This window comes from Eleginops maclovinus, chromosome 24 (assembly GCF_036324505.1).
Source record: "Eleginops maclovinus isolate JMC-PN-2008 ecotype Puerto Natales chromosome 24, JC_Emac_rtc_rv5, whole genome shotgun sequence".
Lineage (NCBI taxonomy): Eukaryota > Metazoa > Chordata > Actinopteri > Perciformes > Eleginopidae > Eleginops > Eleginops maclovinus.
In genome coordinates, this window is record NC_086372.1 from 10,060,670 (window position 1) to 10,077,255 (window position 16,586).

The 16,586-nt window shown below is 46.2% G+C and overlaps 1 protein-coding gene across 5 annotated transcripts in view; it reads right to left on the minus strand.

The window, feature by feature from the left end:
- The window catches only part of LOC134860998 (nck-associated protein 5-like), a 108,252-nt gene extending 92,305 nt beyond the window's left edge, over positions 1 to 15,947 (minus strand). For 3 of the 5 annotated variants that reach the window (XM_063877949.1, XM_063877948.1, XM_063877947.1), the window contains exons 1-2: positions 15,818 to 15,947; positions 9,636 to 9,738 (exon numbers count right to left, since the gene is read on the minus strand). In XM_063877949.1, the coding sequence (XP_063734019.1) occupies positions 9,636 to 9,738; positions 15,818 to 15,936 (222 nt within the window). In that variant the 5' untranslated portion in view covers positions 15,937 to 15,947. Of the gene's footprint in view, positions 1 to 233; positions 336 to 9,635; positions 9,739 to 15,029; positions 15,078 to 15,817 lie in introns of those variants that run through there. The other 2 variants (XM_063877950.1, XM_063877951.1) reach the window with 2 other exon arrangements.
- Positions 15,948 to 16,586: the final 639 nt, after the last annotated feature.

Consider the following 16,586-nt stretch of genomic DNA (forward strand, 5'->3'; position numbering starts at 1 on the left):
CCCCCCCCGCCCTGCCCTGCACCCCTCTCCCTGGGTGATTCCTGTCTGGGGCAATAGCGATGTAGGTGGTATTATATTTGGGAGGACTGGAGGGCAGGATGTTAGCCTGATTATCAGACCTACTTCCAGCTCCAGACAGCCTGCCTCCTGCCCCAGATACCACCTAGACGGATGGAGGGCTTGAAGCGATGGAGGGACCGGAGGGGGGAAAAACGTATGGACCCCAGACTCACCGCCAGCAGCTCCAGCAGGGGATCGTTCCGGATCCTCCCGCAGACCGACACGATGCCGTGGTCCACAAACTGGCTCATCCTGCGTCCGCCCGCTCGCTCGCCTTCCTCCTCTTCCGCTTCGTTCTCCACTTCTGCCCTAACTGCCTTGAGTCTCAGCTGCTGTGTGCATGTTTGCATTTGGCGGTGTGTGTGTGAGTTGGAGTGATGATGCAGCAGGGAAAAGCCTCGTCTGAATTCTCGTCTTTCCTCAGCAAGGCCACATCAGCTCTTGTCAATATTTAACCAGCAGAGTCAGGTCGGATTAAATCACCTGGGCACGACCTACTGTGGTTTGCTGCCCAGGAGAGCGTGTGTTTTCATGTGTTTGTGTGAAGCAGTGACTGGCTGGCATTTGTGCACGCGTGTAAAGGCATAAAACATTAACACATGTCAAGAGGAGTCTGCTGTTTCTCCTCTGTCTGAGACTCCAGCTCCTGTCCAAAACTCACACTCAGTCATGGATGAACACTGGCCGCTTTACCCATACCGACTGCTGCTGGGAGATCTCTGGTAATGTAAAGACAGACTTGGCAGCCAAAAAGTGAGGAAATGTGTGTGAGAGAGAGCGATGGGAGTATCAAACAGCCAATGAAAGCCTTGACATTTGCCTAAGGAGTATTTTTTTCCCGCCTCAGTTTGACATCTAAAATGCTGTGTGACTCGGGAGCTCTGCCGAGAAAAGAAGGGGTCTTGATCCAACTACTTCGTACTGGTCAAAAGACTTCCCAAAGGGGGAGACAAGTGGAGGGATGAAAGCAGGAGGGCAGAACAAGGTTTAATCCAGGAAATGAACAAGCCAGTTTGATTAGAACGAGCCTTTTTACCTCCGTCTTCATCTTGCAAACCATCAGTATGAATATTCCGCTCCCGCTGACCTACATAAGCTGTGTTTCCCCCCATCAGAGAGCTGAGCCCGTGGCTGTTCGCTGTGATTGATGGGAGTTGAGTGACAGCTGGTGCTCCTGCTCAAACACAGATTACTAACTTATCAGTCAGCAGGTGCCTGGGCAAGCCGCACGGAGGAATTTATGACATCACGCGCGGTCACTTCCCACTCGTTAAACTGCGAGTGGAGATAATGCAGGTGTAAGATCCACGCCCAAGCATTCCTGTAAGTGTTTTCCCTCAAAGCAGGTTTGATGAGTCATTAGACTTCATTAAATGGAAATCTATTGTGCCAGCAAAGCGTGCTTTCAGTATTAGTTAGAAGATGAAGGGATGGATTGACACTAATCCCAGCACTCGTGTTCACACCAAGCCAGTGTAAACCATTATATAATGGCAAGCCTTACGCAGAAGTCTATCACTTAAAGGAGCAAACATAAAGGCAGACGGAGGTTTGAATAATGCATCCTCTGCTGATTTATGGATGCTTCATTTGTCAGGGAGAAGGCATCATGACACTAACACACATATAATGGTTTTGGTCTTGGATGGGCAGATCTAGATTAGGATGATTTTGGTAATGCATCCTTAAGCAGATCAGATTTGTCATGATGATGAAATGATATAATATAAAAAATGAAGGGCAATGGCTGTGGTTTGGAATGGCCGTAAAACTACACTAAATAATTAACATCATCCGTCAAGTTTAACACTATTAGCAAATTACAAGGAGCTGGAATTCCAAAGCAGTTGCGTCAATGTCTGCAGGAATGTGCTGAGCAAAAACAAAACAGGTTCCAAACCACCCCCCAACCACTTGAGTTTAACCTCTCACCCTTCAAAAAACAAGGAGGTCACCAGGTGCGAGGAAGCACCGCTCCTCTACGTGAACACCTGGTACAAACCCACCAGCGTAGCCTCTATTACCCCGGAAGGCATCTCTTTTAGCCCTATAAAGAGTCAGTGTCCTCAGGCCTGAACACGTGGGCTAATAACCCCCAACTGAGGACTCATGTGGAGCCATATATCAAATAAAGTGGTCGCTGTGTATTTACTCCGCGGTTGGAGCTAATGCGGAAACATGTACATTTGTGAGAGACTGTGGGATCATGGGGGCACTACCTGGACCACCAACCAACACAGGGTCCAAGGAAGAGCACTTGGAACACTTTGACATGTGATCCATTGTTTGGGATCAGATTTCATTTCTCCACGTTCTAGAAAGTATATCTGGGCCCCCCACATTGAAGCTCTGGTTTTAGCATGAAAGAGCTCTCTCAGACCCCAGCTGAGGGTTTGGCTCTGCGCCTGATTAGGAGGTTGTGATCACAGGGGCGTCCACTGTGCCGACAGGACGCGCCTACCACCACCGCACCACCTTCTGCCTCTCACGCCCAACCCCAGTCTGCCAGGAGGCCCGTGCCGCACAGCTGCCAGGTGAGGAGGTGTGCTTCCCTGAGCCGCTGACAGACGCAGCCCCTACTCCTCCTTTTCACCGGGGTCTTAATCTGCACGTCCGATCCTGTTAGCCACCCTCATTCAAACCTGCGGTGCCAACGTTGGATCCAGAGATGGAGCCTCATCTGCACATGATAGACAAACGTCCCTGGAGACGGAGCTTCCACGCCAGGTGGTTAACACCCTGGGATGAGCTCTACCGACTCCTGTGTTTGGATCATGTTTCAACTTGAGACTGACCTCTATTCCGACACAGTGAACCCAGAACACCATTTTTTTTACACCTTCAGTCGGAGAGATGGGTTGTTTTTACACACTTGCTAGCTTAGCTTTGTCGTTAACTGGGAAAATACACTGTTTTTATTACAGAGCTTCCGTTGTGACTGCCTCAGGGCAAGTGAGGACATCCAAGCACACTTTCTACTATAGCATAATCAAAAAGCTGAGATACAACCAGGTCATCTCCTAATTGAGCTGAACAACAACTTCACTCCTCTATAGTGTGACTCTCTTATCTTGATACATTCCCACTTGAGTCCAGAGTAAATGTGAGGACAAGTGTTTGATGCTGTGAGCTGATAACACTGGCAGATAAGAGGACTCTGTACCCCTGTCCCTGCAGCCTCAAAAGGCCTCTGTTTCTGGGCTCTTTTGAGGGTAACCCCAGGGGGAATGGAGATTGGTGCAAAGCGCTAACGTTGCATGTGACTGACCGCACGCAGCAACGGCATCAACTTTGATCTTCATCATGATTGGCAGAATCCCTAATTGCCCCCGAACTCAAAGGACACAGAACGGTCTCATTGGCAGGAGGAAATGGACGTCCAATTACAAAAGGCTGGCACAAAGTCTTCTCACTTTGGAACAGACCCAAAAGCTTCCTATTAGACGGCTAAAGTGATAAATCCTTAGTCACTAGAGATAACAGTGAGCATCAACCTATGTTCAGCAGGCAAATGCGCAATTCATGCATCACTATTACTAAAAGGCATGCAACGCACACGCAACTTTTGACATGGGTCAGAGAATATGTGCACATTAGCACACTTCAGTATGTCATTGGCAGGCAGAGGAGATGCTCAGCTGAGAGTAAGCAGGTCAGCTGCAATGCTTGGCTCTGATATCACCCGGATCTGAATGTGATAATCCTTTGATTTACTCACCTGGACATCCCCTCAATACTACACTCAACATTTTCTGACATCATGTTGCTCTTTTTGCAGAAAATGAAAGAGCTGCGTGGTGCCTAGATCCATAAAATATTATATAATTGCGCTAATAAAACACAGCCTAGGTTTTAGCAGGGGACTGCCAAATCTCATTACTTGGAGGTTGGAAAAACCGACGAGTGGCTCATATCAAAACAGCCTCTACAATTATTAAAGCAATTTTACAAGGGAATGGAGGCTGCTTAGTCTTATCCACAGCGTGCGGTTGGATATGGGGGAAGCCGTAAGGTTTAGACCGGAGTCTGGGGAAAAGCTGTAAAGGAGGAGACGGTTCCCATGAGACAAGAGGAGGAAAAGCGCCACCTCTTCAGAGTCAGTGAGTGTCCCAGAGTTTGCTGGGTTCCCACACCCTGCGGCCCCGTGGCTACCCACGCGGCGAGCCCAGGTATGTGTGGTATGCCACCTGCACACTGAGGGAGCCATCAGAGCCCGGTACCCCCCTGCTGAGAAACTTGATTTAAAACACTCAATATGAAGTGAGAGAACTAGCCGCTCCAAGAAGAGTCTAAATCTTTTTATGTAACTGGCTCCCACCCATATTGTCCAATCAGCTTCAGAACCACACTTAACAGCGGTTCCTCAAGAATCGGGCGGCCACAGGGCGAGCACTCGTCCCCTGAGCTTGGCATCCTGTCTTACTCATGGCGTGAGAACCGGGCCCACGCCGAGGCCACCATTGTCGGTGGATTTCTACTGTATAATTACACTCAATTAGTTTGAGCTGCTCAGTAATAATATCAAACCCTCACCATGTGTCTGCCTGACGATGTGGGAGCCAATCAGATTAGGCAGAGCATTTCTTCCCATTCAGCTCCAGAGCCGCCCGCTCCCCTGCTTTTTTACGTCTTTATTCTGCATTGGAATAACCAGCTGTAATGGGCTGGGGGGGGGGGGGGGGGGGGAGGAAATCCAACCTTGCCAAGTGGACTCCATGCTGGCATACCATTTAATTCATTTGCACTTAAATTTAGCATAAACCAAACTAATTTGTCTGTTGTGGAGCTTGTTTCTGGGACAATTTTATAGTCTTGCTTTTGCCAGTGGGCCGGTGAAACAAGTTGCAGCCTGATATAACAGCATTGCAGCAAATCAGCACGTAAAACACTTTATACGAGGAGGAGGCTTGACAAAAGCCAGGGGGATTTAGCTAAACCCAAATACTTTGGAGATAAACAGGAAAGCACTACCACATGCTGTTTATTCAATACGACGCACAACTATGCAGCAAGCGTTTAATCAGCAATGTGGACCACTTGATTATTAACCCTCCCCTGCAGAGTGTTTTCAATTTAGCCTTTTGTTATCAATTATCTCTGAGCATGATTGCACGGCTGCACATATTATACATGTTGGAAGAAAAACAAGGGCCTGCTGTCACACTGCATCCTTGGGTTGCTGAGTATTTCTTCAGGGTTTGAGGAAATGCATTAGACACCACATCTCGTGTGACTCGTTTGTTAGATAAATGAGGAATTTGCTACAGACAGTCCCCAGACAAAGCAACGAAGACAAAGATGAAGAGGGCAGCAATTTTGCCGATGATGGAGCACCAAGTATGGTCCGAGTGAGTGACAGGACACTCATCAGATCCACTCCAACCCGCAATCACAGAGCCTGAATGTTGTTCCAGTGCCTTAAGGTGATTACACACCTCTTCAGACGTGCCGTTTAGCCGGGTTGGAAATGTCTTTCATCTCAGGTTGGATCGAGGACAATCTTACATTGCCAAACTTTCCAAAGACACAACCTGACAGTAAGGCCAGGTGTGTGTGTGTGTGTGTGTGTGTGTGTGTGTGTGTGTGTGTGTGTGTGTGTGTGTGTGTGTGTGTGTGTGCGTGTGTGCGTGTGTGTGTGTGTGTGTGTGTGTGAAAATGGGCTTAGCTTCAACCACTGTGCACACTCTGTTCTTCACATTCCTACTTATTAAAACTCTGAGATGCTGTAAAGGTTTCTTTTTCTGTAGAATACGTAGGGTTGGGGGGCTTAAATGACTAGTTACATGTAAAAAGAATGGTCTCAATATAACAGTAATGTAATCTGATTACTTTCCGTTACTCTGGATTACCTCGATCAATGCCGATGAATAAAAGAGGAAGAAACAAAGCATTATGTAAGCCAGCAGGATAATGTGACCGTGGAAAGAAGAGACCAAGATATTTAAGATCAAAAGTCTGTAATGTTTGTATGAATCAGGTGCCCTATTGCATTTAAAAAAGAGGTAGCCTAAAAGAAGGGTTGAAAGTACGAGAAAATTAAATTACGGTCCGCCTGCTCCGAAGCGGAAAATAATAGTGTCTTCACGTCTTAAAGCTGAGTCATATATTGCACCTCAAACAACAAATGAATCCAGAGCTCCGGTTCCTTTACTTCCTCTCCAGTGAAAAGGGGAGTAAAAGAAAGGATCAGAAATCTCAGTTTCAGTGTCAGCCTGCTGCCTGCCACCGGACATCCATCCCCTATTTATTCTGTGTAAAAGCAAAGCTGTCTGACGCTCTATCTGACACCAGCTTCAGATTTCTTGAGTCATAACACCGTGTCTTTTTTCTTATCTTAATGTAACTGTAGGAGAATACAGTTACTTCTTCTTGTATCCTGATTCTGTAATCCCTCACCTGAGAATAACAGAACACCTCTGACTCCTTTACCCCACAGCTTTCACTCCTTTCACAATCATGAGGATTTTTCAGTGGATAAACCATGCTTGTTTGAACTAAACCCTAACGATGGCCTCTTCTCTGTAGGATGGACCCGACAGAGCTTCTGCCATGACCCAGTTAAAGCTGGCTGGCAGCAGCTAGCAACAGCTCACAGACCGTCCGCGGCCATCGGGCTCACCGTGCGCGTCCCTGCATGACGAAGACTCTCATCCGCAGGCGGGTAGCGAATGATAAAAATAAATAGGCACAGAATCAGCCCAGCAACACAGATGTTATGTAATGTAAATGGTGCCCCAGTTACTCAGAAGTGCTGCTGCATCTGCTACAATGGGCTAAAATGTGTCACCTGATGCAGACTAACCCAGGAGCCCATAAAACGCATCAATACACCACCGATAATGCTGACTAAGGGTCCACTTCACTAAGTGCAAAAGCCACACTCGCATCAAATAGAGGACATAAATTAAATTCTTTGACTGAAGCTTTTCTGAGCAGCTTTGTAGCAAACACAGCCAGGAGAATTCCCTCTAACCTTGCCTGCATACATGAGGAAACATATGCCGGCTCAATGCATAACGCAAGTGTGAGGTGGCCGTCCTGACTGACGTGAAACGATTGATAGGAGCTTTGTATGTAATCCATCCAAAGAATAGCAGACATAAATATTTCAGCTGGTCCTTAGATGACATATGGTATTTTGTCTATTGCTAGTGTGAAGTGAGAGTCTGTCCTGGTGCAGAATCCTTCTTGTTCATCATCCTGGAAAAAGAAGGCCAAACATAATGGAGTGTAATCTACCGCAACTGACAAAAAATGAGAGCAGCACTCTGACCTGTGTCAAAATGTGTGATCGCACAGGGTCATCAGTGGTCTCACACCGTGTTATAACTCATTGTTAGCGGATTGAAAAGCACATTCTGAGCCAGAACTGGTTCACAGGTGACGCAGAGGGAACATGCCTGTCGTCTGAGGGAATGTCAAGAGACGGCCTCTTGTGTTTTCTCAGATGCCTGAACAAATAAATGCATTGAAGGCTCATATCCTCCCAGGAAAAGGAGTGTTTACAGGACTTAGTAGGTTTTATCTGTGCCAGGGCCAGCAGAGGCCACAAGGGCCAGAGACACATCATGTCCCCCAATCAGCACTGGAAGGATAAAAGAGCCAGGTTTGAGTGTAGAGACAAACTCAGTGGCCTCATACGGATGGCGCCAACACGACATTAGTGAATTGTTGCTGTACAAAGGCTCATTGACAACTGAAATTATAGCACGGAAACCAGCAAACACATAATTTGCATGTCTTCAAGGACTGCATGAATCACAATGTGTCATTGATTCAACATGATTTAATGCATCTTTTGATGGAATAAGTCATTGCACAATAATTATTAAATATGGAAGGGATATTCTTGCTTTTATGAACATAAAAAAACAGCATAAATAACTAACTTCTTCAACTTTATTGGCAATCAAAAGCAGCCTGGTTGCCCATGCCATGGAATCCAATCTGCACACTGCCACCAGATCTATGCTGGAGCTTTCCCAAAATGCTGCGGGCTTCCTCATGTCCCACTATGAAAAACAACCCTTATGCTCCTGCTGCCCCGAGTGAGACTAAGTCATTGGGGGAGGAAAGAGTGGTTCAGAAAAAGTAAGACAAAGACATGAACAAAGACGGGAAACAGAGAATATGAAGAGCAGAGTGTTTAAGATAGAGGGAATAATGCGTGCATGGACAGTCGAGTGGACAAATGTGAGCAATCATACCACAAATATGACCTACTTTTGCAGTAAATCAGGTCGCTGTGTGTTCAATTAAAGCTATTAAAGCTCATATCAAGCAATGATGATAGTGATAGCACTCGGAAAAGCCTTCATCAACCACAGTAGTTGGATAAGAAACGGTACAAATACGCCATGTAATCGTCCACTGTGTCACATTCAGTTACTCATTTACAAACCACTGTGGATCAATGATGAACATGTGGCTCAGGGAGAGGATTAAAGCTCCTAGATTCACTAAGTAAGAAATGATCCTCAGTTTGAGGTGTCTAAATCAAAAGGGGAACATCCTCAGATAATGTTGCAGGAGTTATTTTTGGATCGGTATTCTTTGTGGAGTGTATATCTCACGAGGTGGTCTGAGAGAAACAGACCTGTTCACCAGGGGTGTTTCTTTGTATGTCAGCAGTGGGTTAGGATAGGTCAGCAGCAAGTCATAAAGTCAGGTCAAGTCAATAAAGTATGTTGACTTCTTTCAGCTTCATTAAAGCCTCACTGTCATGCAGCAAACTGCCCCATAAATATACCCTGGAAATGCAGCTCATAATTGCACAGTCTTCCCCTTTCAAAAGCAAACCAGCCTTCTAATTAGAGAATGCACTCTTCAACCATTTTAATCTATGCTATTTTAAGAGTGAGTTATGATTTCCTGCGCTCACTGTATGCACTGAGGGGGAATTAAGCGTCTTCACTGCCGTGCAGACACAACACAGCAGCCGCTATATGTCTGCTACTTGACATTCCAAAGAGGCTACTTGGAAGCAGATTCACCTTCAGTTCACCCTGGGCCCAAACGAGTTTCCACTCCCGTGATTCGCAAGAACCGCCCGAGCCTTAGAGATAAGGCTGTCAATCAGCGGACGTTTCACAAACAGTCAGGGGAGGCTGCTTTCTCTCCCGGCTGCTTGACACATTTGTGTGCACTTTCACGTTAACCCTAGTGGTTGGAGCTGAGGTTGTGTGTGGTTTTATTACTTGTCTCACTGAAAGGACACAAAAGTAATTCATCTTCACCCTGATTATATTATCTTCCTCCTCTAGACATAAGTGGATCTTTCCTGGGACAGATTTGAACACAGGAAATGAAGCTCTTTTCATTCCCAGAAGATGAGTGCATACTTAAAATATATGAAGACATATTGCATTCCAAACCAACCACAGAAATGAAAGCCTGGACATTATTAACAGAAGACCACCACAAAATACCATGTTATTCTGTAAGAAACTCCCCAAACATTTCCTTCTGGGGATTAATAGCTCAGCAATAGTTTTTTTCAAGGCATTCCCCGATGTCTGCTTCCTGACTAAGTGACCAATCTAACCGGCGGCGTGTCAGGGAAGGGATTGACTTACCGGTAGGTTGCTGTCAACAGACAATGTCTTTAACTGCTCCCTCCTCTCCAGGTGTCTGTTCATGGTCCCTCTGCCCCGCAGCGATCCACACACCTGCGAAGCCCTGAAGGGAGGGGAAAAAGGGGAGGAGTGGAGGACAAGAGGGAGAGGGAGAAAGTCAACAAGGAACACCTCATGTCCGGTAGGTCATGTTTCCGCTAGCGCTTTCACCTTTAAAAACAGATCAGAGTCCACGGCAAGTAGCAGAGGCGGCAGTTTCACACAGTCTTTCCCTCCCATTTCAATCCTCCCTCTTAAAATCCAAGCCAGTACGGAAGTGTCGATCTCTCCTCAGGCCTGACAGGACACTGGGATCACAGAGATAGATCCCGCTGCTTGCTCTCGGCGTCACCCAGGCATCCCCACCCTCCAACACATCCCCAGACCCCAGGGCCACAGCCCTTTTGTTTTCCTAGGCCTCTCCAAACAGTGCTGGGAACCAGTCCGACCTGGTCTGACTGAGGCCACAGCGGAAGATAAACTCTTCACTTCACGCATACTACTCCTTTACAAAAGAGCCCGGGTTTTAGAGACACTGTGGTGCTGCTCACCATTTCCTCACTGGGGAGCGCAGGGTCAAAGGTCGGGTGATGGCTGCTTAAGGGTCAGAGAAGTGACAAATTTGGAGGTATGCATGGTGAAAACCCGAGTCTAAATTACCCAGGTCACCATTTAAACCTGGTTTCACATGGCCAATAAACCTTTCTTCAGGGGAATCAAGCTGGGGAAGGATTTCATTCTTAGATGGGGTTTCAGAAATCAAATAAGTGTTGCCTGCTGTTTCCAACACTTGGATACCACTCAAAAAGGAAAGTCAAAGCCCTACACGAGTTATTGTTAAAGAATCACCCAATAAAACATTGTGGGTCCAAATAAATATGCGATTCACACACACTAAAGCTCCCAAAAACCTCTCCGGACACCCTCAGCATAACATCCACTGGTGCAATATCACACGCCTGCTAAGTGTCACTGTTGGCTTGACTCAGAATGAGGCTAAATTCTATTCATCCCTTTTTTTTTTAGGTCAGATGTGCTAACTTGCCTCACAAACCTACTTATGCAACCAAACAGCATCCCAAAGTGCCTTTTGCATCTGCTGCAGGCAATATCTGTTACACCCTGTCTGAGGCTTCAGCAGCGTGACTGCACTTGTCAAACATCCCCACACATCAACATGACACGTTCCATCCACCGCCAATTTGGTAAGTCCAAACGTATCGACGTGAAACACGCCGGATCAGCCGCTACGTATCCATCCAGAAGAGGTGTTGTGTTTCCTAACATGACACAGTCTCCATCTGCCCCATTTCTGAACACCCTGGGGTTATGTAGCGTATAAGGAAGTTGCCTAATCAGTGAACAGGATGTGAAATGTCCTAAATTACGCAGAAACATCCTACCAATCCCTCTGCCTCGCTAATTGTGTTTAAGTGTGTTAAATCTGATGAAATACTGGTCTATGTTTAGATTGCGTTTCAGTTTTCCACTGGAGATTAGTAGAGGAAGTAAAGCCCATGGACGCAGAGATAGGGGGTTATAGGAAATTGAGAGTAAATGATTAAAATGGATTATAGCAATGTCCTTGATTGCCCAGACCCGGCGTAGAAAACACAGACAGCATTTTCCTTGGGGTATATACAGTGCGTGGATTGAGGTAGCGGAAGTGATAAAGACGAACACATTGAAGCCAAACATCACGGGTATTCGGATAAAAGCCGGCCTTAAACAAACCAAATGATGCTTAGTCTTTATGCTGTCAAGTTTCCAATATGTTTAACACAACTGGTAATCCAATACGATTTGACTTATTGTTCACATGGAGCACGGGAGTCTGATTTGCTGTCGTGACCTGAGGTCTGTAAAAAGCAGCGCCGTGGTCTCCTCTCCTCAGCCGATAAATGTGTTGACTGTCCGCACATCGTTCACGCTTTACAATGGAAATGAAACACTCAGTAACTGCTGCACATGACAAATGCCATTTTAAATGACAGGCCGGTTTGGTGACCTGTGATCCAATACAGTGTTCCTCAGAAAAATGTGTGCTTTTTTTTTTACATAAAGCATCATTAGAAGGACACATTAAATGCCTACTTTCATGAAGGCCTCTCCACAACCCCTTCAGGACTGTCCTCCCTGGCTCTCTGTGATTTACACCAAAAGCAATTACTGTTATGTTAAACCAGTCTGGTGTTGACCTACGCCGAGTGACACGCGTCAACGCCTATAGTCCATGCGGCCCCCAGCCGGCCGGCCGTCCAGCCAGTCGAGCCGGCCAGCCAGTGGGGTGGAAAGGATATAATCAAAGAGGCCAGGAGGACGCTGACATCTGGGAGTCTTTGTGCTGTAGGCCTAATTAGATGTGGAACAGTGTGTGTCTGTGTGTGTGTGCAACCACCATGGGGAGGTGTTTGAGGTGGCAGGAGGGGGCTCTCTTTTTTAACATCTGCTCCAGCGAGGACCGAGCTGAGGTCACACAGTCCTAGACAGCTCCAAACCACAACAGGGATAATGTGAGAGTTAATGATAACACTTACAGCCATTGAGAGACGGCTGTACAGAAAACCTGGATAAACGGTGATAATAAGCCCATGAATATGGATCGTCATGGCTCGGATCTGATACTGTTCCTTTGTGAGCTTAGAGGAATTAGGCAGCTGTGCATTTATTGCAATCAGCAGTCTTTTACTGGCACTGTCATCTTAACTTGTAGTAATCCTTTCCCTACAGTAAGAGGAAACCCTGCTGCTCCACCCGTTTGGCTTTTGCCTTTGCAGTGTTAGAGCCCACACTGCCCCAAGTGACAATCCTGCCCTTTGTACCTAATACAGTCAGGCATTCACCCACGCATACTCTCATTTCGCACTGTGCAAAGAGTCGCCACAAGTAACACATCTTTGTCACGTTAAATTCAAACACAGATAAGTGGGTGAAGTGTGCGGCTTGAACTTTGCCCTCTTTTCTCATGAAGCAAAACCTTTCATTGAAGAATTATCGCAGCGGGATTTGCAATAAAACATGTTTGCTTTTTTCATTGTGATGCAATTTAGTCATTCAATGGAGGAGCAGATACATGTCAACAAACATTTGAAATGGGCAACTAAAGGAGGGACCTCCATGATCAATGCCCCAAAAAGAAAAGAGCAATGCCAGGAAGTGGCAGGGCCTGAAAATGGATGGGATTGGACATTGATTGGTGCACTCCCTTTGCCCCGGGAACCCATTCATTTTGTCTCCATGCCCTGAGCCTGCCTTGAGTGAGTGGGAGACTGAAACGGGGTCAGCGCAGAGCCTCCCCCTCGGTACAGAGCCCAGTTCTCTCTTTATTTTTTCTTCTGAATGATTCATCCAGATTGCCATGTCCGGGGAGAAGAATGAATGGCCGGGGAAGATTATACCTTTGCCTGCTACACTGGGGGGGAGGGGACGTTGGGGGTGCTATTACTTTCCGTTCATTGAGGAGAAAATTGAAGCATGCAAGTGTCTGATGTGGGGTTTAACGTGAGGAGAGGGAGGTCCATCTGTATTCTAGCAGCACAGATGGTGTATGCTGATGGGATGTTTTGAGTCCCTCTGCTGGCCGGCCGGTCTGATCCTGCCTCTGCATGTGTCCCGTGCAGCTGGCACGACCAACTGTAGCCTGGCACGCGCTAACATGGAATTATTGTGACCGAGAGCGCCGAACAAGAAGCCGTTTTTGACACTGGTTTCAGCAAACCAATCATAAAGCTAGACCTCTTTTTCAGTGTGTCGTACCAAGTTTAAGTATTTATTACATGGCTGTGAAAATGAGAGGCTTACTGTCAAAGCTATTTAACGGTCCCTTTCAAATGAGGGGTGAGAGGGGATCCATATCAACACCGGTGTAACTGTGATTAGGATGTCGCTGTTAAGATCAAACAGCATGATCCCGTAAATTATCCGGCCTGTAACCCAGATAATTATGGGAAGTATTAACGTCTGTTTATCTAGGCGTCTGTACATGGTTATTTGCTCATATCTTTACTTCCAAAGGAGTATAATTTGCTTAACAAACAACCAATGTGCTTTCACACAATGACATCGAGGACACAGGCATATTGCTTTTACTTACGCCTACGAAACTAGGTTAAGATCTTCAAATTGCTGTTTCTTATGGTCGTGTGAAACTACAATGCTTCTCCTAACGCCTAAAGACAGGGAACACTTGACTGAAGGAGGAAAGTTTGATCCTGCATATTAAACGAGGAACAAAAAGAGCTTCTTGTTCACCCACAAAACTGAGAGACATGCGGGAGGATTGCGATCAGCAGACAGAAATGTAGTTTTAATCTTTCATTCACCCTCATCACCAGATGCTCTAGTTCCGTCTTTTTAAGTGTTCTCAGTAGAGGTTTTTGTAAGGGAAACATTTGACAAATTTGCATGGGGCTTTCTCATGCAGTCTGTTTGAAGAGCGTCATCAATATTTGACTTAGCCTACTTGCTCAACAAAGCTTGTCAAACATGACTGATGCTCCCTACAATCAGCACACAGACTAAAAAACTGGTTCTCGTATGTGCAAATACCATAATGACTTCCGAAACCGAAATCATGACAAACAGGATGAAAGGGAAACTATCTGCTCACAACACCCTTTAATGATAAAGATTCTGCACGCCAGGGCTCGTCTGAGCAGTAGTCAGCAGTACTTAGCAGGCAGTTTAATGTGGGGGTTTAAAAAGGGCGCGAGGGGTTGGAGGTCTAGTGGAAAAAAGAAAAACAATGAATACAATGTCGTCATCCTCTTCATGAGGGGAGTCCCTGCAATTCCCTGTGCTTATCCCACCAGATGCGTAGGATGTTGTAATGTACATCCTGGGAAAAAATTCAACTGAGCTTCCTGTCGAGGGACCCTCGGCTGCAACCCAGCGTGCTTTGGCCCGGCAGCAAGACTCTCTGCTGAACTCTCTCATGATAACGCTACAGGTAGAAAAAGACAGAAAATACACTCCAAAGGCCCAGGGGGGAAACAGCATGCCAAGAGAGGGCAGGAGAATTTTCCAACTGTTATCAAAATACACAACCCTATCCCCCCCTTCTACTTTGGTATGCACGCATCATGGATGGGCAGCTCACTAAATAAGTGAACACACACATTCAACAGCAGGCTGCTGACAGCTTGAGAAACAACAGTGTGTTTATCGTTCTGCATGTTTTCCTGTGTGTCTTTTCTCACAGCAAAGATCTGCAGCAGCTGTCCCAGTTTAGTGTTCACAGCATTTGAAAAACAAGCAGAGAGAATCCTTTTAGCATTCATTCAACAGGAGGCCGCTGGGATGTTTTGCAGCATTCATGTTGACATGTAGCAGGAAGTGCACAGGTGTGTTCATTACCTGATGGCTGCATCCACTGAAGGCAGGTCAGTGAACTCCATGCTGGATAACTGGGACTGTTGTTAACGTTAGCAATATCACCTGTCGTTTCTGCTGTGAAAAAGTCTAGTTTGTGGTCAGTCTGTTGAAAGGAAAGAGGATTTAAATAAACTACTTTTTAAAGTTAATAGACCTTTTTTTGGAACCTAGCTAAATACAACTTGCTAATATTGTAAGCTAGCTAGTTCATGTGAGTGCAAGCTAACACCTATTTTTGAATTCCAATCATTTGGTCATGTTTGAAGCAGCCCAAACTACACTCACATGTCGTGTAACTCGTTAACACTGCCATGCAAAAGATAAAACCTTTCATTCCTAGTTTTTATTTCTGGAGGGACAGCTGTTACAATCACTGGCCCCGGTTAGCTACAGGCTAATTTACATATCGTGTTTCCCTTGGGCTGGATGAATAAACTCCTTTAAGAACACATTAAATACAAGAGTATCAGCGTGGATACAAACATGGATCAGTCAGCTAAACAGGAGGAAATCATTGCTTGCATTGAGTGTGACAGCTCGTAAACACTGAAAACATGAAGAGCTGAAGTTCGGATAGCTGACACATAAGAAGCCCTCCTTAAGGGACCCAGCAGGGGACTGGCAGTATGCCTTCAGACGTTTGGACTGTTTCAAACGCAACGCCCTTCTGGTGACACCTATCCCATCATGCAGCACCGACACGTCTCCCCAACACTGAAGGTGAATCAGCCTCCTGTAATGTCAGCAGAAAAACCGGATTCCAAACTTACTCTGAGCCGGCCGGATCCTCTCCACTCAGCAGGGCTGAAGTTCCCAGACTCTCAGAGGTGTTTGGGTCAGGAAGACAACCTGGTGATGTGGAATTTCCTTTGAGGGCAGCTGAAAACATGCTGTCGTAAATTCTCCTGTTGCAGGGGGCGGGGGGGGGGGGGAGCCACTCGCAAACACACACTCTTTAAACACTATCTGTGTTGCTGCATGGCAGTCTGCAGCAACACCCAGCAGACTTGTAAATACAGAGGGTGGTGCTGGAGGGAGTAAGGGAGGCGGGAGGGGCGGGAGGATAAGGAGCGTGGTGAGGAGAAGTTCCACATTACATCACCAGCAGCTGTTGACAGGCCTGTGTTTATTAACTAACTGCCAGGGCTGTAGGAGTCACACCACATGCCTCGCCTCACACACAGCTCCACACACACCGACAGGACCCTCACGCTGCAACATTCTCTCAAATGAAATGTACTTTATTTCCTGCCAGAAGTCATCTTCACCAAACATTCTCTACCATCCAAATCTGCTCCTACCCAGGTGACCTCAAGGGTTGGTGGGTATGGGTTGTGCCATGTGCAAATATTCTGTCACAGAGCAAACAATTAGAGAGATGCTTTTCAAATGTAAAGGCTGTAAGGAGTCCACTAGTGCAATTGATATACAATATAATCCGAAAAAGCTTTGTAAAGTCTTAATTGGGATCAACGGAGCAGTAGTAGTTCCTAAATAATCTTATAATTCATAATCTAAATTTGCTTAGATTTGCCTGCA